The sequence below is a fragment of the Aplidium turbinatum genome, chromosome 4 (assembly GCF_918807975.1).
Source record: "Aplidium turbinatum chromosome 4, kaAplTurb1.1, whole genome shotgun sequence".
NCBI lineage: Eukaryota > Metazoa > Chordata > Ascidiacea > Aplousobranchia > Polyclinidae > Aplidium > Aplidium turbinatum.
The window spans coordinates 45,538,295-45,559,629 of record NC_137475.1 but is presented as its reverse complement, the minus strand read 5'-3'; the positions used below and the strand labels follow the sequence as shown (position 1 = coordinate 45,559,629).

The 21,335-nt window shown below is 36.9% G+C and overlaps 1 protein-coding gene across 2 annotated transcripts in view; it reads right to left on the bottom strand.

Moving 5' to 3' along the window:
• The window catches only part of LOC145769256 (uncharacterized), a 195,889-nt gene extending 175,472 nt beyond the window's left edge, over positions 1-20,417 (bottom strand). The window contains exons 1-11 of one of the 2 annotated variants that reach the window (XM_082580839.1): positions 20,348-20,417; positions 19,613-19,757; positions 11,312-11,490; positions 10,147-10,285; positions 5,960-6,057; positions 5,479-5,627; positions 4,497-4,584; positions 3,986-4,142; positions 3,383-3,603; positions 2,473-2,674; positions 178-272 (exon numbers count right to left, since the gene is read on the bottom strand). In XM_082580839.1, coding sequence (XP_082436965.1) covers positions 178-272; positions 2,473-2,674; positions 3,383-3,603; positions 3,986-4,142; positions 4,497-4,584; positions 5,479-5,627; positions 5,960-6,057; positions 10,147-10,285; positions 11,312-11,490; positions 19,613-19,757; positions 20,348-20,392 — 1,518 coding nt within the window. In that variant the 5' untranslated portion in view covers positions 20,393-20,417. The remainder of the gene's footprint in view (positions 1-177; positions 273-2,472; positions 2,675-3,382; positions 3,604-3,985; positions 4,143-4,496; positions 4,585-5,478; positions 5,628-5,959; positions 6,058-10,146; positions 10,286-11,311; positions 11,491-19,612; positions 19,758-20,347) is intronic. The other variant, XM_082580838.1, reaches the window with a different exon arrangement.
• Between the last annotated feature and the right edge of the window lie 918 nt (positions 20,418-21,335).

Below are 21,335 nucleotides of genomic sequence, written 5' to 3'. Positions count from 1 at the left end.
TTTTTTGTGTGATAACTGTGGACAAAGTTTTGTCTGCAATAAAATTGTAATAATAACAATCTCCGTTTCCAGAACTCTGGCAATATATGTAATGCTTCTACGATCGCTAATGCTAGTGTTGCCATGACAGATTTACATAAAATTCGCTAACGCCACATCATTGCAACAAGTTCTAACCTGCATTAGCTCCATTTTTTGACCATATTCCCGGACGCATTGCCACAGCCCTCGAACAAATCGACTTCCATGGTCTGTGTACCACGGGTCACAACCTGCATAAAATAGGTGTTAATGAGTTGGTCGGTTATTGAGCTCAAAATCAACACTCTTGGAAACAACTAAGCCATGCTGATGTGCAATCTGCTGCGAGCGGAGATGGCGACTGATCATGATGTGGCATTATCAATTACGCAAGTTTAAAAGATTATGTTTTGCATAATTTAAAGCTGCTTTAGCGGCAAAAATAACTAAAACTTATATTACAGTAGTGTCTTTCAAATATCTTTCAGGATCGGACAGAGACACGACGGAAGGTATGAAAGTGATCTTAGACGTTTTGTAACATGCCAATTAAAAGATACCCCCCTAAATACATCGTGCCCGGTGGCGGCTCGTCCATAAAAAATGTAGGGGAAGGTATGGACCCATGACCATACCTGACCCATGAACCACCCCCTTCCAAATTCGAATAAAACCTTATAGTAGATTTTTTATCAACTAAATAAGTTGCATTTAGTCTAATTGTATTTCTTGGAAAGTTCTGGATGGAATCTTTTAAATTTTTGCAAGTTAGAGGGTGGGGTGTGATTTTGAGGTGTTTTAATAAAATTTCTTATTTGCGTTTGGAGATTTACAGAAACTTAAATACAGCTAGCATCGAGATATAAAATTCAGAAATTGTAATGGGCTATATAGTGCAGAATTTAGTACAGTTCATTTAGACTTTACTTCATTCTAATTAGGTAAAGCTAAGATGGAACTTTGTCACCAACAGTTCTGACCGATGATCCACCAAAAGTATTGTCCCTTGAACCACATAGTTCATGGGTTAGCACAATGCCTAATTGAGGGACAATAAACATGTTTCATTTATTTTTTATTTTAGAAATTATTGTGTATTGTAAGTTGAGTGTAAAGTATTATAAAATGACTAGCGAAGCTGGTGATGCCTTATCAATTGTTTTTGTCCTCCTTCCACCACTTGCAGGAACGACAAAACAAACAGTTGACATTAAAAAGTTTTGAACCGACTTTTCGCAGTTTAATATTGCTTAATCTATTTCTGCAAACTGTTAGCAGTGTGCGCATTTGACAGTGTATTTATTGTATCATAAAATTTGCTCTAAACATCTTTAAGGTCAAACTTATCAGAGTGGTTCAAGGGTCCATACCCGGTGGTTCAAGGGTCCAAACGCGTTTGCACCCTTGAACCACTCTGATCACCGTCAATGTTGTCAAATATTTTTGTTGATCCTATCATTATATGTGGTTGAATTTTTTACACAATATACTGAAGCGATCACACTATGTTGTGTGGAAGTTTCGTTATCATAGAGTAATTAGTTAACCAACTATAGCTTTTAATGTGAAAAAGTGGCTCATCAGTCCATACCTTCCCCTAGATGCTGTCACCCCCTCAGTTGTTTTGTAGAAGAAAGCGGTATAAGTATTATTTTAAATAAATTTACTAATTTGTTTTCCTTTAGCTATGTTTTTCATCTTTTGTTGTTCTCAGTTGCTTATATAAAAACATGAACTGCATTGCAACGCAGTTCCTATAACTGACGTTTGCTAATGGTGAAGTAATTTGAACTAAGCACAACATTGGCTATCAAACAGGGCTGTGGAGTGAGGCGAACAATGTATTACTCCGACTCATTCATTTATAAGTGGCAGAGATGTTTGGGTCATGGCGACATTTGTGCACAGGTCATGACAACGTGCAGCTTAGAATTTACCTGAAAGCCGATCTGTTAGTAACCAAAATCGGTATATATTTGATACATTGAGTAGTAGGTAATAAGTATGGTCATTGGTCAGTGTGTGCATTTGGTGTATTTTTGTGCTATTGTTGCCAAACAAATAATAATAGACTAGATTTTAACATTTAACTTTTCGTTTCTGGCGCAAATATGCCGTTAAAGCATGTCTGAGGGTAGACACAAAAATTGGCGTCTTTGCCTACTCGTCCATTAAATTGAAGTCTTTAACTGCCATGAGTAAGCCTGGGTAGGACAAAAAGAAAACAGGACCTGCGGCCCTAGAGGCTCACACAACGACGTTCGCTTTCTGAACTGAATTGTCTGACTTGTGACATGCCAAGTTTCTGCTTGCTCAGTTTCATCATTCGTCAACTTCCGCTACTTGCTGAAATGTTGCAAGCTCAGTTGTCGCTTGCTCAGTTGTTGCAAGCTCAGTTGTCGTTTTCTCAATTCACAACTGCTGCCTTGTAAAAGACTCTGATAAACTTACTTGGAGGAAAAGCATGGGCAATCAAGAAATCTGATTGCGCTGGGATTTTCAGAGGTTTCATTTCAGAATAGTCAAATGATGGTGGTTCACGGGAAGGGTTAGGTCGTTTATATTCAAAGTTTTCCATAATTGGAATTGCGTCCATAACAACATCGGAATTGGTTTCAACTGGGTTGTTTTGAAGATAATCATCTCTGCAAGTCTAAACAAATTATACGTTGAAAAATAAAAATTAATTCCTGGCCATGCTTAGTGAGTTCCTACATTGGGACAATGTTTGAAAAATCTAACTCTATTGTGCCCAGCATAATTTAAAAAATGACTGTCAAAAAGCTTTCCTTGCACTTGCAGCAGACTATTTATGAATTAATCAAGTCTTTTTTAAATACGTGTTGCTAGATGGTAAATATCAAGGTTGTTAGGGACAAAACTTGGAATTCTAAATGTTGTCATGCTATTGGAAACTGTATCAGAAATGTAGCCTTTCAAAACCGTTTGAGTGTTTCAATCAAACTGCGAAACAATGCTGGGCGCAAAAAAGTTAAAGTTTAGTCTTAAGTTTATTTGTTCTTGATGTTTCATCTTTTAATTCCACAAGTCATAAAATTACTTCGGTGTCCATCATCCTTAGTGATGTGGTAATATCTTTCGTATTGTTATGCAAATGAGTTGAATTTGTTAAACTTGAGTTATTTGCTTGTAAGTTCATTCCACATCTCAAATTCTAGTCTAAAGTTTAATCAAACCTTAACCCAGCACACATGCGATTTAATTCTTGCATCACCAACGACAATGTATTTGCGATTGCTTAAGAGTTTCCTCGTCGTGGGAACTGAATTTCAAAAATAAAAGTCCACACATGTCGTTTTACATATTTAAAAAGTTAATATTTGTTTAACTCAAGAACGACCTGCATGAAAAACAACTTTGGCTTTCCGCTAAGTGTGGGACAATTTGTGGCGTTGAATGGGTCCAAAAAGTTGGTCAAGCTCATTTCTTCATCTTTCACATAAATTGCGTCTCCTTTCGCATAAATATTGTCATTGTTTCCATGAATAATGTCTTCCTGTTTTCCATGGGAAAGGATGGCGCAAACAAAACAGTCGGACTTGCTGTGATCTTCATTTCGCACTGAAGCAAAACATTTTATAAATTTTTTGCCAAAAGTTACAAAAATCTAAAAAAATGCAAATAAACTTACTTTACCAATTGTGAAAAATGTTAAGCTAGTTTTCATCTTAAGCATTCTGTCGTTATTTTATTTACACACTAACAAATCTTTAGTAACTTAGCGATATTCTAAATGTTCATAGCATGTTACGACCTCTTTTAGCAAAGTTTGTCAAATAGACATCAACAAAAATACGATGAAAAAATGAATTCATCATGCAAGCCTAATAAAAAAGTGATAATAGGCATAGTTTGGTTATAATAGAATTAGTTTTGTGTTGTATTTTCATCTCGTATGTGAATGCATTTAGCACATGATCTAATAATTTATTATATCCCGCACTTTCTTCCAACTTGTCCGAAATTTCCTTTCGCCTCAAGTTGAGAGAAACCTTAACATCTTCATCATCAAATCCCAATTCTTTCGCAGTGTTTTTCAGCAATTTAAGATCAGCCTCAGACCCATCGCGTGGCACGTGGTTTAAGTTTTTTTCGAATTTCTGAAAATCAATTGAACTTTCAACAATTTTTCAAAAACTCTTACTCAAGGTCTGCGCCCGAGAAGCTTGTATGGTCCACGACTGAGATAGGCTACCAAAATTTAAATTTGAAAAGAAAATATAGTCATGTAGGCTGGTGTATCATCGATACCTTTGCTAGTTTTAATTAGGGAGTTTGAGGAAGAATGTTTGTTTTACCCACAATCAGATTATTAAGGATAATGCAAGTTGGAAAATTCCACAACAATCTGAATTTTTAGCCTACATATTTATCCTTGTTATTTTATGTCCAGAAAAAACTTTTCTGACAAAGCACAAAATTATACGAATCAAACTTATCTCAAACGGATTTACATCTTGGATGAAGATCATGAAGCATCCGCGTTTCGCATTTGTCATCTTGTAATTCACATCAAAGCTATTAGTGGAGTTGTCTTCAAGTCTGCAGAAGACAAAAATTAAAATTGACAAAAAATAAAACCTTAGGCTACAGAATGTCATAAACGGTTTGATTTTTAAAACCACAATTGCAATGAAATGATCAGGCGACAATTTGGTTTCGCACTTTTGTTTCAAGTTCTAGAATTATTAAAGTCAAAACCTTTCTCTACTATTCCTTTTTATATGAAAAAAGTATATTGTTTAAATTGTTACGATAACGTTATTAGAAGCAGAGAAGACTACCAGTGCAGGATAATAAAACATAAACTGAGGATCACAATTAACATCGAAGAAAGCCCTAACCCGTTCTATGACCTAGTCTAAAGAAAATGATTTGTCAGGAAACGGACAATTCCGTTCACGCATAAGAAAACTTCAAAAAGCAAACATTGTACAGAAAATATTCTATGAAAAGTTGTGAATAACAATAGTTCATAGGAGGTCTCTACAAGAGTAGCAATGGCAAAATGATTGAACTGTAGGCCTATTAGTGAGCTGCGCAATCTTTAAGAGCCTGTAAGATATTTACTATTGCGCCGCCTAGTGGTCTAGTTCACGAGTCCAGCTGTTTTGCTCTCAAAGAAATTTTTGTTTAGTTTTTGAACTGAATTGAAATGTTCAAATTTATCAGAGTGAAGACAAATTATTACGTTTATCAAGAGTTTAAGAATTTTGGTTCACTAACTGCTGGCATATGACCAGTTTTACTATAACTCTTTCTATACAGTTCCATAACTGGGATTAATTCAGTTATGTCAGATTTATAAACACATAGAAAGATTAGAAAGATAAAAATAAATCTTACAGGAGAGATTGGCTGAATGCAAAAGGCATTCAACTTACAATACAATAATATTGCTGAATATTGGTTCTTCATAAGGCATTGTAGACTTACGCAACAGCTCCTTTACCAACAAACTTCACTTCAGAACGGAGTTGTGTTGTAATAGAAGGAATTTGTACTTCTTCCCTTTGATGCTCATCACCCGAGTTTTGGCTGTCTTGTTGAAATTGCGCCAAATCGTTGTTCACTTTGATCATTATCTGAAAGTTAGATGAATGTTTTTGTTTTAAATCACTGTATTGATTTCATAAAAATCAGACCAAAAAACTACTTCATTCTCAAAACTACTTAATGAAAGCTCCATACCCTCAGTGCGGCCGGTCATTTACCACCCTCAAATCTTATTCAAAATAAGTGGGAGTTACATAGCTACAGTACATTTGTCTAGTGAACATTAATAACCTACAAACGCTTTTACAGCGATGTTAACTGAACTTGTGGCACGCAAAGACCTAAACGTGTACGGTAGCATGAACATTTGATAAGCGCAGGTTTCTTTGTAGGCTACCACTGCATTAAGAGTGTTGGCTACCTGCATCAGTTCCAGATTGTGGCCACACTCAAGCAAGCATTTGCATAAAATTTGAATGAACCGACTGCCCTTCTTTGTGTGTCGATAAGCTACAAAGGCTGTAAAAAGAAGTGTTTTCAGTTACAAACAAACAATGTAGTTATTTAGGCTATATGTTCGTTGTTCAGTCGCCATCTCCTTTTGAAGCAGATTGCTCATCATTGATCAACATGGGTTAGTACTTGTAATCTGTATGTCGCTGCAGCGCATAAGGTTTATTGACCAATCAGAAGACAATATCTCCGAAAAAGTTCAAGAGATCAGGTAGCCACTTTAACAAGTCGAAATTCTGCCACTGCGAATGACTACAATGCAACCGCCAACCAATCAGAACATGTTATAAGAGGCTACTGTCCAATTGCGACCCTTCTAGCACTCATTCAGAGAGTTAATGCTTGTTTTGAACTTTATTTGGTAATTACAGAAGAAAAAGAGCAATAGCAGAGGTGAGAATCGAACCCGCGTCAATGAAATGACTACTTTCTAGCCCTAACCCTAACCCCTAAGGCTTAAGCCAACCAGCTGACAAAAAATCCATCACTTAATTTGCTTTCTATCATCTTCTTTCCGCCATTTTTTACGTCCCTTAAACCGTAGCTTATGATTGGTTGGCGGTTTCATTATAGTAAAGTTTAGTGGTAGAATTTCGACTTGTTAAAGTGGCTACCAAGAGATCAGGCTTCTCACAATCGCAACATTATTTGTCAAAATCGAACTTGGAAAGAGTCAGAAGGCAAGTTTTGAAAAAAAAATACAACTAAAGTTTTGCATCGTCTGATAGGCTACTTGTCAGATTTATCAAAGTGTATTGCTGGAATACTTATGGAAATTTTGACATCATAGGCAAACGTTGCGAGTTTTCTCGCGAAAAACGTTTCATCCGCGTTAAATCCTGCCTTCTGATTGGTCAAAACGCCCTATCTGCTGCAGCAACCTGCAGATTACAAAGTTGCTATGAATTATCTGTTTCTATGTCACGGTTTCTTACTAGCTCACTTAATATCGTGAGCTAAATTGAGTTCGGTCCATGCCTGGATGTTGCTTGCTACGTTTTTTCTTTCCATTAACTTTACCTTCTATGCAAATTGTACTGACTGTGTAGAGTGTATTTTGATCTTTTAGTATGGCCGAACAGCCTTAGAATTTTTGAATTTATTGTTGCTACAATTGGGTATAGGGTCGTAATAGTCAATAGGTCTTCTTGTAAAATTTTGCGCAAAATCAACTATAGAGAATATCTTTCTCACTGGCATCAAACAGTGGATCGGATTATTATATGCGTCGCTTAGTTATACGGTTTTGAGATCTCCAACAGACAGAGAAACAAACCAAGTAGATTGAATCTGAACAAGGTCTTGTTCTGTTAGTATGTTGTGGCGGAAAAGTCAAAAGATCACAAGGTCAGAAGGTCACAAGTTTACAAGATCTCAACTTTACTTAACAAAGCTAGTGCGCAGCTATACTTCAATCCTAAATAGAGCTGGTGGAGATGGTTTAGTCCAGCGTTTCTCAACTTGGGGGTTGCGAAGGTCATTTCATGGGGGTCGCATAGATATTCATAAAATATTTTTGAAATCGCGAAAATTTCCGGATAAATGAAAAATCTTTGCAGCAATCACTTTAGTAACCTATACAGTAATGTCGTAGCAAGTGACTGGTTGCACTGTTACGAAAAAAAACGCGTAGCTCGGTTGTAGGCCAATTTATCATCGTTTGTTTAAGTAGAACGATATTTCTCTGAGCTCAAAGAAAGAGATGCCGCATTTTTACGAAATCCGTTCTCTACTGCTTTGGATGTTGCTGAATGCTGATATTCTAGATGAATTACAAGACCAATTTTATGACTTTCAAAATGATTCTTCTGCATGTGACGTTTTTCATGAAATGCCACTCTTTCAGTTCTGGTGTGCTATGCGTAAATCATACCCACAACTATCTGAACTAGCTTTTCGAAAATTACTTCCATGTGCCACAACATACCTCTGCGAAAGTGATTTTTCAGCTCTTGTCCATATCAAAACGTAGGCAAGAAATCGAAAGAAAGTTGAAGATGATAATGGGATTGGCGTTATCAAGCACTCAACGCAGTTGCAAAGTCAACCGTCGCATTAAAATTTGTGACATTCAGCAGTTCTTTGAAATTACATGTTATTGAAATGTATTTTTGTGCTGATTTTTATATCTGTAGAAAAACATAGCAGGAAGGGGGTCGCAGGCTGTATTAAACACCTAAAAGGGGTCATGAACCACAAAAGGTTGAGAAACACTGGTTTAGTTGACTCACCGAGGCAGCAGGGCTTGAAGCAATTAATCCGTACAAATAATAATCCAAATGATAGTAAAGTCGTAACAGTCATACAGCAATTGATTCTACTAATGTTTTTTATTCAAATAGAATAAAAAATTTGCACTTAGTAAATGGTCAAGAAATATTTAACATAATGTTTCTCAATTTATGCTTAAGAATTAAGATTGAACAGCTCGTTTTACAAAATGCAGCTAATATAAAACGCAAGAGAATTTCTCGTCTATGCTTTCACGAATAAACAAACGTTCACTTTAATAAACTATTATGCTGATGCTTTATTCTTATTATGACATTATGCTTATAGATATTATGCTTATTATGCTGATGTAGCAAAACACAGAGAAGCTGTATTATTTAAAGACCAAGTGAAAAAAAAGATGATATCAAATAATATGCCTTGGTTAAAAGAAGCAGGCAGATAGCGATCGTTCACCAACGTTGATATTGCATCTTTCAAGACGCCACAAAGGCTTCGAAGAGATAACGCGCTTAGCCAGTGGGCTATTTACAGTCCCATACAGACATATGACAGACGTTGAATTAACGTTGGCCATGCTATGTCAACGTTTACATGGATGATGAAGAACGCCGATTAATTTTTAGCTCGCACGGTGACATAAAATTGTTTTTTACTGAAGTGAAAGTTAAAAATATTGTTTCTGAAGCAACAAAATACAGATTCTGGCGCCCTTTTATGAGTCACGTCTTTGCAAAGCCAGTTTCTTGTCTAAAAACTGACAGCAATTGTTTAAATTTGTTTTTCGGAAGAACAAAGGATTTCTAAAATGTAATTGTTTTGGTACAATGCGATAGACCACCAAAGAGGGATATGAACTCAAGTAAACGCAAGCTTTATGTCTGTAAAAGTAACGTAATAATCTATTAACACAAAGACACGGTTGGCTTGTTAGAGGTGTTTTAGAAACAACAAGCACCGCTTGTTCGGCTGATACTTGACATGATGTTCAAGGCGATTGTAAAAATTAACACTTCTATTGTTATGCGGTCAAGTAGCTGTTTGTTGGTCATGCTTTTCATGATGTGATTTTGAAAAGTGGTGAGTTTTTTCATTGTTACAAAGGTATAATTCTTGCGTTCTAGACTGTAAAGCACGACTGGTAAACTGTAAACGTTAAAAATTTTAGATTAATTGTTTTCCTAGTGTAGTGAAATTAACTGTGCTGTTAATTTTATTGGTCATACAGTTGGTTTTGGACACATGTATTTAAAGGCGGAATTTAGAAGCGTTTTTTTGACAGATTATTGAGGAATTCTTAATTGTTTTGTTTCGAGTTGTTGATGATGGCCATGTCGTCTGCATGGCCTAAATTGGATAGCACGTGACCACCAATCGTGCATCCACTTGCGCATTCATCTTCGGTTTCTGAGACTATTGCAACAGCTATTTCACTTAGCAATGATGGTAAATTCAAAAGAGAGAACGACGCGGTGCAATTGCCCTTCAAATATGTTATTTTCAAAAGTAGACAGAGTCCAAAGATCAACAACCGTGCCGAAAGGACAGAATTATCTTATGTAATAGATTAATCAACTGATTCCACAAATTTTTACAGTGATATTGCCTAACAACACATAAATTCAACAGACAGCAATCAATACAGCAGCTTCAAGTCGAAGAAAAGAACCTCATAAAACAACGACACACTGACTCCAACACCATTCCTCAAAGCATGCGACTAGAGAACTGTGTTCCTAAAGCTAGTGTAAACCGCTACTATCACAGCGAACTAGCAGCATCAGTCTAAAACAGGTCGTTAATATCTGCATTGTGAAGTCAGTAGCAAAAAATATCAACATAACAACTGTTCTCTTATCTTACTTGGAGGAGTAGCGTAAGCAATTAAAAAATCCGGTTCAGCTGTGAATATCACAACCGCATCCTTAAACTCTTTCTCTGCGTCGGTTTGGACATCCAGGTTTAAACTTGCTGGTTTATCTCTCTCCGATCCTCTACATGCCTGAAACAAAAATATGTTTAAGCTAACAAGTGAATGATTTGGGAAATAATAAAGACTCTTTTGAAAACTGCTCAAAAAGAAATATGTGGCCTCCCCAATAACTCAGTTAATTAACTTAGCGATACCTAGTGGAAGAAAAACCTCACAGACAACACTTCGACAACAATCGAAAACTTCAATCAGTCAATCTCAGTGACCGTAACTGCGCCAGTAGTTCAAAGCATTTACAAGTATGTGAAACTGCCAGGACTAAACTCTCAAAGGAGTTTTTAGGACAAAAATTCCCACAATTATTCCCACAATCAATTAGAATGGCCGTGATATACAGAATAAAATGAAAACCATTTCAAGATTTCTTAAATTGTGGAAAAAAATTAAAAACTGCCAAGCTCATAGTCAATATAAAAAATTGCCATTGGCCAATAACAAATATGGCATTTCGTTAAATTCAAAAATCCAGATTTTATGACTACCTCATTGGTAATTTGATCAAGGATGTGAATAACCTGGTTAGCTGAGTACACATCATTAAATTGACTTAAGGATCACATCGATGGCTTAAAAACATTGGTATCAAAATGAAGTGCCCAATAAGTTTTGGTATAACTTAACTTTTGAGCCTCATAAAGTTTTAGTCTAAAAAGTAAAATCGTTAATTGGTTTAAAATTTTATCTGGTAATAAAATGTTTTGATGGCGGAAACATGGCTTCTCTGCCATCTGACCCTGCGCACCTGCCTCGTATAAAAAGCAAGATCAAAAAACGATAGTTTGATTTTCGGTGAGTGCTTTTGAGCAATGCTCTTTCAAAGCAGTTTTCAATTCAGCGTCAATTAGTGAATGGAATAATTCACAAACAACAAAACATCAATTTCTACTCTGTCAATTTCGGTGACTGTGCTCACACCAGTGGTTCGAAACTTCTGTAAGTATGCGAATTTCCATGATTAAGTCTCTAAATAAGCCTTTTCGGTTTGTATACTAAAGCTTCCACAAGCAAAATTGCAAATAAATATAACAACTTCACCTGAATAAAAAACAGTTTAGGTTTTCCTTTCAGTGAAGGACAACTCTTGGCATTAAAAGGATCCATGAAATCCGTCAAATGCATTTTCCCATCTTTCACCTTAATGACGTCACCTTTGCTTCCATGGGATAGAATAGCACAAGCAAAGCAATCATGATCGCTGTGGTCCTGAGTTCGTACTAAAATAAAGAAATATTTCTGTATCAAACAAAAACAATACGAAAAATAACTTACCTGTTTGAATCATTGTGTTAAAAAAAGATGACGCGTGTTGCTTAGACAGCAATTAATTTTTAATCAAATTAAACCAAATATATTTCTGACAACTAGAACTGACAAACAGATACTTCCATATTTTGGCCACATAACGAGAAAGGGCTGCCAAAAAAGCGTTTGCAGTCAAGGAAGAGGGTTGCACGTTGCGGAGTTTTGTGGACAAGTAAAAAGAAAGAGGAAAGAAGAAAATTTACTTTCAGTGCAGGAGGAAATTGGCGTTAGGTTCGTAGGCAGAAAAAAAAAGAAAACTAATCAAAGATGAAAAAGCGATACCATGCGAACTTCAACATGAATTGGTCGTTATCGACTTGGACAAAAAGGTCTGAAGAAAAGTGTAGATAAATAAGGGTGATCACATAAAAAGTTTGGAAGTTAGAAGATGCCGACACAAGAGAAAGATTTAAAATGTGAATTAAAAGTTTTGTTCACAACGATGTGACTGATCTATGGGGATCCTTCAAGAATGCAGTTCTGCAAGCTTGCGATAAAGTTTGTGGGAAAACAAAACGCAGGATGGATCGAGGAGATACGTGGTGGTGGAATAAAGAGGTGAGGGGAGTAATTGGTGAGAAAAAAGTTGCGTACAAGGATTGGCACAGAAATAGGTCAGAAGAAATTAAGCTCAAGTACAAGCAATTGAAAAATCGGGCAAAAAAGTAGTAGCGAAATAGCGAAATCTATGAAGAAAAAACTGAGCAAGAATTGACTAAACAGTCCTAACGAAGTATACAAGTTTATGAAGGTTCTGAAACAAGGACGTGGATGGAGGACAATATTATAAAGGAATAAATTGATGACTTGGTTTCAATGAGAAAGAACAGGGAAGAATTTGAAACGAACATATGGAGAAGATAATGAACGAGGATAACAATTGAGATTAAAATGTGGAAACCAATGTGGTAGCAGATCCAATAAAAAGAGTAACTCGAGAGGAGGTGACGCAAGAACATGAAATCGGGAAAGACTCCTGGATTATCTGAAGTCGCTGTGGAAATAATTCGTGCAAGTGGAGATACGATTGAAATTAATGCTGGAGATCAGTCAGCTTGTGTTAGATAGAAAAAAATGCCAAATGAATGGAAGACGAGCGTGGTGATATCCATATTCAAAAGAAAAAGTGATGTAATCTAATGTGGGTCATATAGAGGAAAAAATTGTTACAGTCGTAGCCAAAAGTTTAAGATCAACACCGCAAATTTCGAGAAAATCAGTTCTCTGTCCTATTTCTTGTCGTTTTTTACTTATTTCTTGCTAAACTATATAAAGACAAATTAATGAGCATTTATATTGTATTTTGCATCAAAATCTCAAATTTTTAATATTTGGTGTGTCCTCCTTTCGCTTTGATGACGGCCTTGATTCCTCTCGGCATACCTTCGATTGAATTTTTGAAAATTTTTTCAGGAATTTCACGGATCAAGACTAATTTGATTGCTTCAAGTAGGGAAGGAATATTCGAGGGATGCTTTTCAGCAACTTTATTCTTGAGAAAAGTTCAAAAATTTTCGATAGAGTTAAGATTGGGACTGTTCCCCGGTCACTGCAGAAGAGTAATTTTCTTGGCCCTAAAAACTCTGTTACTATCTTCAAACGATGGCATAGGGCTCCATCTTGCACTAAAATCGTGCGTTTGTGAACCGATATGTGCATTATTGTGCAGTTGTAGCTTCTCTTTCATTAAGTTCAAGTATTTCTGACTGTTCATCGTGGTTCCTGGTTTTAGAAAAAAGAGTTTGGCTGTACCTTTGGTCGAAATGGCTCCCTATATCATCACACCTGGTAGATGTTTCATCGTTTACCGGGTATACTTTTTATCAAATTGTGTTCCTGAATGTCGACGGATATTTCTTTTTCTTACACCAAACTGATGGACACTTGATTCGTCCAAAAATTAAACTTTAAACCATTGGGAAGAAGTCCAGTCTTTGTGCTGCAATGCAAACAGGAGGCCCTTCTTCTTCATCGCTGGTGTAAGCCTCGGTTTTCTTGCTGGTTTTCGTGACTTCAGACCAAATTCTACAACTAAACGGCGGCTAACAGTCCTCCTGCTGACTGGAATACCGGCTTCATTCAAATCAGCCCTGATTTGTTTGGCTGAACATGTTGGAGACTTCACCACTTGCCTTTTCATGAAGATGTCAGCTCTAGGAGTTTTTTTTTTTTGGACAACCACTGCGTTTTGCATCAGCATAAGTTTCTGAATTCTTAAATTTCAGAATTGCCTGATGCACAGATGTTTTACTAAACCCAAGCTGCTCACCAATTTGACGTTCTGTGTAGCCTTCCCTGTAGAGAACAACAATTTGACATCGCTGAACCTCAGAAAGAGAGCACATTTTACCCATTTTAGGCAGATAAATAATGCAGAAAAGTAATCTCTACTGGCTAATGTTCAATTGATATTTGCTAAATAATGACTGATTACATCAGATTTCGACCCAGAATAGCCTAAAGAGGATGTAACTGAAACAATATCTGATGCAATATTATAACGTAATACAAAACGTCATAAATCAAGTATGGTTTTAAACTTTTGGCCACGACTGTAGAACATGCACGGAAAACAGCGTTGTACGTTGACGGCCTCGCCGTCATTTTTTTTCACTATTTTGCCGATTTCAAGCGTCAAGCGCTATGCGTCATTTTTTTGTTATCTCGTTTCACAATGAGAGTTTCACAATGTATTTTGGCCAGCTCGACTCATCCGAATTACCCGCTTTCGCGTTAGTTGGAATTGCTACCTGGAATACAAGCGGAAGAAGTTCGCCAAATGGTGATCCCTCATATCGTGAGCAATGAGCAGTATCGAGAACGAGGGATCAGAGAGAGAAAGCGAAAAATTAAATAACATCATCGCGGAGGTTGAAGATACTTTATTTCAAGAGCTCTATGCCCCTGAAAAGAGTGTTTTTGTTGCAGTGGACCTCGTTAAAAGATTTATATATGCTAAACCAGGGGTCACCAACCTTTTTTGCACGCGGGCCACTTTGGCACTAAGGAGAGCAGCTGTGGCGGGCCGCACTAATAAAATTTTAGGTAGGTTGATTTTTATGTTAGAAAAGAACGCATTTCGTACACAGTATCCAGCGTTATATACAATTCATATATCTTGGCCACCAATTATCCGCGACCAACGATGGAAAGACTGCAGTGCAACACCGAATTGGCTTAGGCTGGGCACTGGGCAGCATTTGGAAAGAACAAAAAGATTCTAACATCCAATAGACTCCCAATCAAACTGAAATCAAAAATCTTCAACACCTACGTTTTACCAGTCTTGCTGTACGGTCAAGAATGCGTAATTTGGACATCATCAGCATGACCAACAAAAGGCTACTTGACCACACGAAAACAGAAGATCTTTTAACTATGACAAAACTGCATTCAATTGCAGCAATAATAAAATCAAAAGTTTTAAAACTCTTCGGCCACACTAAAAGATCACAATTCGGAATCAGTAAAGTTTGCACAGAAGGCAAAGTAGAAGGAAAAAAAAACGTGGCAGACAACCAAAACGATGGCAAGACAACATTCAATCATGGACCGGACTCAACTTGGCGACACTGGGCGAGTTGGCTCAAAATCGTCACTCTTGGAAGCAAATAACCCATGTTGATGCTCAATATGCTGCAGGCGGAGATGACGACTGATGAATCCAGCGTTAAATGTTGTTAATATTTATCTTAGAATACCACAGCAACAAAATTAATCGAACAACGCTACTGCCAGGCCAAGCTCCTTTAACAACACTTTTGATTTCTTTAACAATGCCTAATAAACAGGGCCACTTGTTTTACGCACTTACAGCGAGGCGAGTGGTTTCATCAGAATATTCATCGCCAACCAAGAGTATGGTGTTGTTACTTCGCTTCACAAAAGATATCTTGCAAGTTGCAATTAACAGTTTCAGTAAACAAGGAAATGTTTGACACATCGCAATACAGGCAACAATAGTGACCTGCAAACATATCAGCGAAAAATAGGCTCCAATAACAGGGAGAAAGAAACCAGGCACCATGAAACAAACGCTTGTGGAAATCATCGAAAAAACGTTTCTATCGTAACTCATGAATAGTGGTTTCACTCTAAAAAAGCAATGAGTTGGTTTTTCATCATATTTGTGAGAGTCTATAAAACCATCTTTCCTTGATTATTAGACAACTGTCACTTGTGGTGGTCATCAGCGTGGCAAGAATTGTTGATTAACAACATTTTGCAGTACTAAGATAAATATTTTCTTACTATAACCAGAAAAAGTCTTTAAATTTATATTTTGCCAATGTATTATAAACTGAGTTGGCACACCGACCTATTTGGCCAACAAAAACTTGCACAAAGGGAACACTGCTCGTGAAACACAATAAACGTGAAACGCACACTAGTGTTTACATGACGTTTACAAACTTAAAATAAGCAACCCTATGCTCACAGATAATTTCGAAAACAGACGTTTTAATCAACCACTGGGACAGTGTGTTTGGACATCGCATTGGAATAACTTTAAGCGACCCCCACCTAGAACAACATTCTGATTGATCGGTCGGTGGAATCGTATGCAAAGCGAAAATATGCTTTCCGAAAAGTATTTTTTGCCTCCATGCTCTTTAACTTCTGAAGAAAAGTATTTATGGTTATACTTGTGCGCTGATACCTTCCGCGGGCCGCACATAACATCGTGGCGGGCCGCCAGTTGGTGACCCCTATGCTAAACCATCAAAGCACGCTTGGAACGCTTGGAACAGTGATACATTTCCGAGTGAGCGTTTTTAAGGCTGGTTCTTGAAATACAACACACCAATACCATCCAGCGCTGCTGTGGAGCACATGTTTTCATTTGGAAAGGACATTATGCGTCCGAAACGCTGCAGATTATCAGCCAACCGTTTGAAATGCTTGTGTTTCTACAAGGAAATAACTAATAAGCTAAGCAGCTAATTACAATAGAGTCTCAAAACATAATACCTGCTCTTTATTCATAGCTATTGTTAGCCTACACTTAGTTGAAATACTTCCGTTTTGTGAGACCCTGGCTAAAATAGAGCTAGAAATTAACGCTGACGCCGTCAATTTCGTTAAGAGCTGACCTAGTACTTTACGCCGTAAAGTTTTTAGGCAACTCGCGCTGACGCTGAGGCCGTCAATTTATTTCATTGACGCGTACAACACTGACTGAAAATAGCGGAAAGGGTGTTGGAGAATAGAATAAGATCTTTAGTAAACCTGAATGAAATGCAATTTAGTTTTATGCCTAGGTAGAGGATGACAGATGCTATGTTTATTTTAAGAAGGTTGCAAGAGGAACATCGGGACAAGGGAAAGAACTTGTACATGTGCTTCGTGGACATGAAAAAGGCGTTTGATAGAGTTCCAAGAAGATTGATGGAATGGGAGGTGAGAAAAAAAGAAATACCTGAGGCACTCGTGCAAGCAGTAATGAGTCTTTATGGCGGTGCAAGGACGAGATTTCGCATTGGAATTGTCTCCTCAGACAAGTTTTCGGGGTTGGTCTATACCAGGATTCTGTCTTTTCTACTCTACTCTTTGCTACCGTGATGGATATGATTACCGAATGTATAAGAGAAGATTAATTGATGGAGATACTGTACGCCGATAATTTAGTTTTGAGTAACACAATGGAAGATCTGAGAAAGAAATTTGAAAAGTGGAAGGAGTCGCTTCAATGTAAAGGTATGCATGTCAACATCAAAAAGACATAGGCCGTAATAAGCGGAACGAAAGGGAAAACCATAATGAGCAAAACCGACGCTTGTGGCGTATTTGGAAGAAGAGCAATGCCAAAATCTGTTGTCTAAGAAATGCAGGAAGTGGGTACATGGAAGGTGTTTAAAGATGGAAAAAGTGACATGCAAAACCGGAGATTATTTTGAATGTGAAAGATATTGCTAGGCCTATGTAGTAAAAGATTTTCGTTGAGAATGAGACGAAAATTTATTCTATTTGTGTGAGATCTGCAGTGCTGTACAGAAGTGACACATGGTGCTTACATGAAAACAAATTGGCTATTTAAGAAAAACTGAGAGAGCACTGGAATGGGCAGTATGGTGTGAAGCTGATAGACAAAAAAATACCATGGAACTTATGAACTTGCTTGGGTTGAATAAGAATGTTGATAAGTTGGCGCAGGTGAATAGAGTAAGGTGGCATGGGCAATTGGGCATGTTTTGTGAAGGGATAAAGATGATATTTTGAAGAAGAGCGCTGGACTTGCAAGTGCGAAGATCGTAGGAATAAAGTAAGACCCAAGAAAACTTTGAAGAGAAAAGCAGGAAGGTGGACATGACAAGAAAGGACGCATTAGACAGATCGATGTGGAGGCAGAATACAAATGCGATTGCAGGACTTGGAGATGAATCCGGCCACCCTTTGTAACTGTGACATCAGCGAATTAAAACTGATCTACTACTACGACAATTTTGTCAAAAAAGGTTTATTAAATACGATATTTTTTTCCTAATTTGCCATTGATCTGCACTCTGAACTGCTTCACACTCTGTCAATGTTGTGTTTTGTCCTTGGTTTGCGTTGTAGTATTTGGATGCACTCTCCGCGTACACATGATATTGACAAGTAAGGTAATATTCTTAGTCAGGAAACTTTCTCATGTTCAACTATTCAAAGAATATATTGTGTTAGCACTGTTCAGTGTTCACACACTTCATCTCTAACGGCTTCTATTTTTTTAGGTCAAATGTTAAGTAGGCCACTGTATAATCAAACCAAAACAACAATAACAAGTATATTGAAATAGTTAAAGTTATAAGAAACCACAGATATTTATTTATGAAAAAAGAAAGATTGACATAAATCAGCCTTTATGCAAGCAATTTCAAAATGTGACTAAGCTACCAATAACTTTAAAGGCCATGGTTGAACTATACTAAGCCTAAGCCAAATTTAGCGTCACAGGAGTTATACTATATCTCAAAAATTTAAATTGATGTAAAAAAAAAATGGAAATATTTTTTTGGAATAAGAACCCCGACCATACCTCGAACATATCCCAACTATACCTCAAAATAAGTTCGACATTTCAGACACAGAATTTTTAATTTACAGGTGTAATTACTTGGGGCATAGCTAAGTGGCTCAAGCTTTAAATACCAAAACAATTTCTTGTTTTTTAATTTCGTCATAGTTTTGCATTGAGATGTGCCTTGGCGGTTGCTGGTGCGAGGTTTTTCTTCATGTTTCTTAAATAAGTTTTCTCAAAAGCTATCAGTACTAACAACAGTAGAGTGGTCAGCTTTTCTTACTCGGCTTTCTTTCCTTCAGCAACTACACCCACACAATTTATTATTACTGTTGCAATCACGAGAAAGGAGCTATTGCGTTGAACTTCTGGTAGGCTACACCTAAAACAAAGTTTTGGTGTTGTTTATATGTGTTGCAGCTTTAAAAAAATCCATTTCAAGAAATACAATTTGACTTGTTCTTTTTGAAACAAGTTTGTTCTGGTTTTAACTAATTTGACCTTAACTAGCATTTGGGTGTATGTCAAATTAGAAAAAAGTAACACTATACGAAGTGTATTTATTGTCAAATAATCAGCCAGTGGTAGATTCACGGAAAGGGGGAGAGCACCTTCCCTAAAACAAAGAAAATAAACTTTTTTACGGTTTGTTTGCAATCCGATTAATGTAAGCAAATTAAGGGGAACAATGAGTTTGAACAACCAATTTCCTGCGAAAGTCTAACCAGTATCACATGTCTGGAAAGCAAATTCCCTACCTGCTGAGTCACCCCACAGCTTTATTTCTGCAGTCACCTTTGTTTTACATGATTTTATTCTGGCTAAGCATATGATATCTGCACTGAGCATCTGAAAAAAATAACTACAATGCTGTAAATCTTCTCTAATTACAAAACTTTTTGTATAGTAAATGCTTTTCGTTGAAAAACGAAAAGTGACAAATATGAGAGAAACTGAATGTGGCTTTGCTAGAAGACATTTATTTTCGCAAGGGTTTGACGACGAGGTACAACCACAATGCATTAGCATTTTACCTTGTTCCAATGCTGCAAAAACGTCTTCTTTACAAAAATTGCGACATATCCTGATTTCCCAAAAACCCAACTTGTGGGCAGCTTCCACAAGACGGACGCAGTCAACATCAGATCCAAGACGAAGCTCCTTATCGTCGTCGAACTCCTGCAAATTCAAAGAACGATGTTAATGACAAGTTCTGTTTGCAACATAATTAACAACAACGTTCCGCTACACAACTGACGAACGTTGTTGAGTAGATTAAACGTAGAATTTAAGTAGAAACAATTCTCACATTTTTATGTCATTAAATTCATGAAATGAGTACAGACTGCAAGCATATAAAGCTCTGGGCACAATGAGCATGGTTGGCATGCGTCTACAATTATTATTTGATGCTCAGCAAAAAATCGAGATTTATTTTGATGACACCTTGCTTTTATTCAATTGTATGATATTTCCTTGTTGGTCAATAAGGTTTAAAACATTCTACGATTATAGAGAGCATAATGCTGTTTAACTTACAAACCTGTTTAAACCAAGTCCCATCCTATCGTCGGTAGGCTACGCCTAAAGAATTTTTAATACAGAGTACAGCAAAGCTAAAAGTACGCAAACAACATTTAGGCTATCAGAAGTTCAAAAGCACAAAAACCTTCAATCATTCGAAACTTGTTATAAAGAAATGGATTAGAAGTTAATCAAATGATTAGGAAGTGAGTTTAGTTTTTCAGAAAAAAACAAAATTAACTTACGTCTTGGCAGAAAATGATGAAGAAACCACGTTTTTTATTTGTCATATTATAAGTGAAATCCTCTGATAACTCTTGCTCGATTAAGTCCCTTCCGCTATAAACAAGCAAATTGACAAAATTGGTGATAGCATATTTTGTAAAAATGGTTTAAAAACTATTTTAGCAGAAAGTGTAGTCGTTTAATCACTTCGTAGTTTGCAACACCAAAAGTCAAAAGGTCGTCTTAGTTTCATAGTTTGCTGTGCTGGCGATCTCAGCACGTGGCAGCGATTCTGTCTACTCAAGAAAGAAAATAAGTTATATGATCGAGTAGCCTACCAACCAAGCTTACCCAGGTCCATTATCACGGTAAAAAAAAACTGTGCATATACAGTGGTGCAATTGCAAAAAAACACAGCTTCCAAAATGGCTAAACAAAGTTTCCTAAATCTTGTTAGCTTCTGATAATATTAAAAAAAAATGAGGCAAACAATAACCACTTCGCTTGATTTCCCCTGTCTTTGCGCCACGGAGTTATATGAACTGACAGTTTCACCTAAGAACATAAGGGTAGCAAAGTTGATGCCTCCTAGTTGGAGTAAAAAGACGCACAAAAATTAACAAATGGTTGCTTGGAAGCAAAACCATAACGCTTTTCAGAGCAGTGCCTGCACGTTAGGGTGGATCAAAAATGGCAAAAAAAAATTTTTTTCTCAATTTTAATTAGCTAGATATGGCAAAAGTTGCCAATATATCACCAAAACACAATGTAAAAAATTGAAGAGGTTTGAACAAGTTTTTGATCACCCCCGCGACATTCAAATTTAGTCACTTATACAGACAAGAACTGCAGGGCAATTTTTTTTTTCGATTTTACCTCGCTTTGCAGACATGGCAAAAGGTTCTAATATAACACTAAATACAATGAAAATGTGCGTAATTAAGAGTTTTGACTTCACCCTCTTTCAGCATATTAATTTTAAAGTGACTTGGCGGATGGACCACCCGC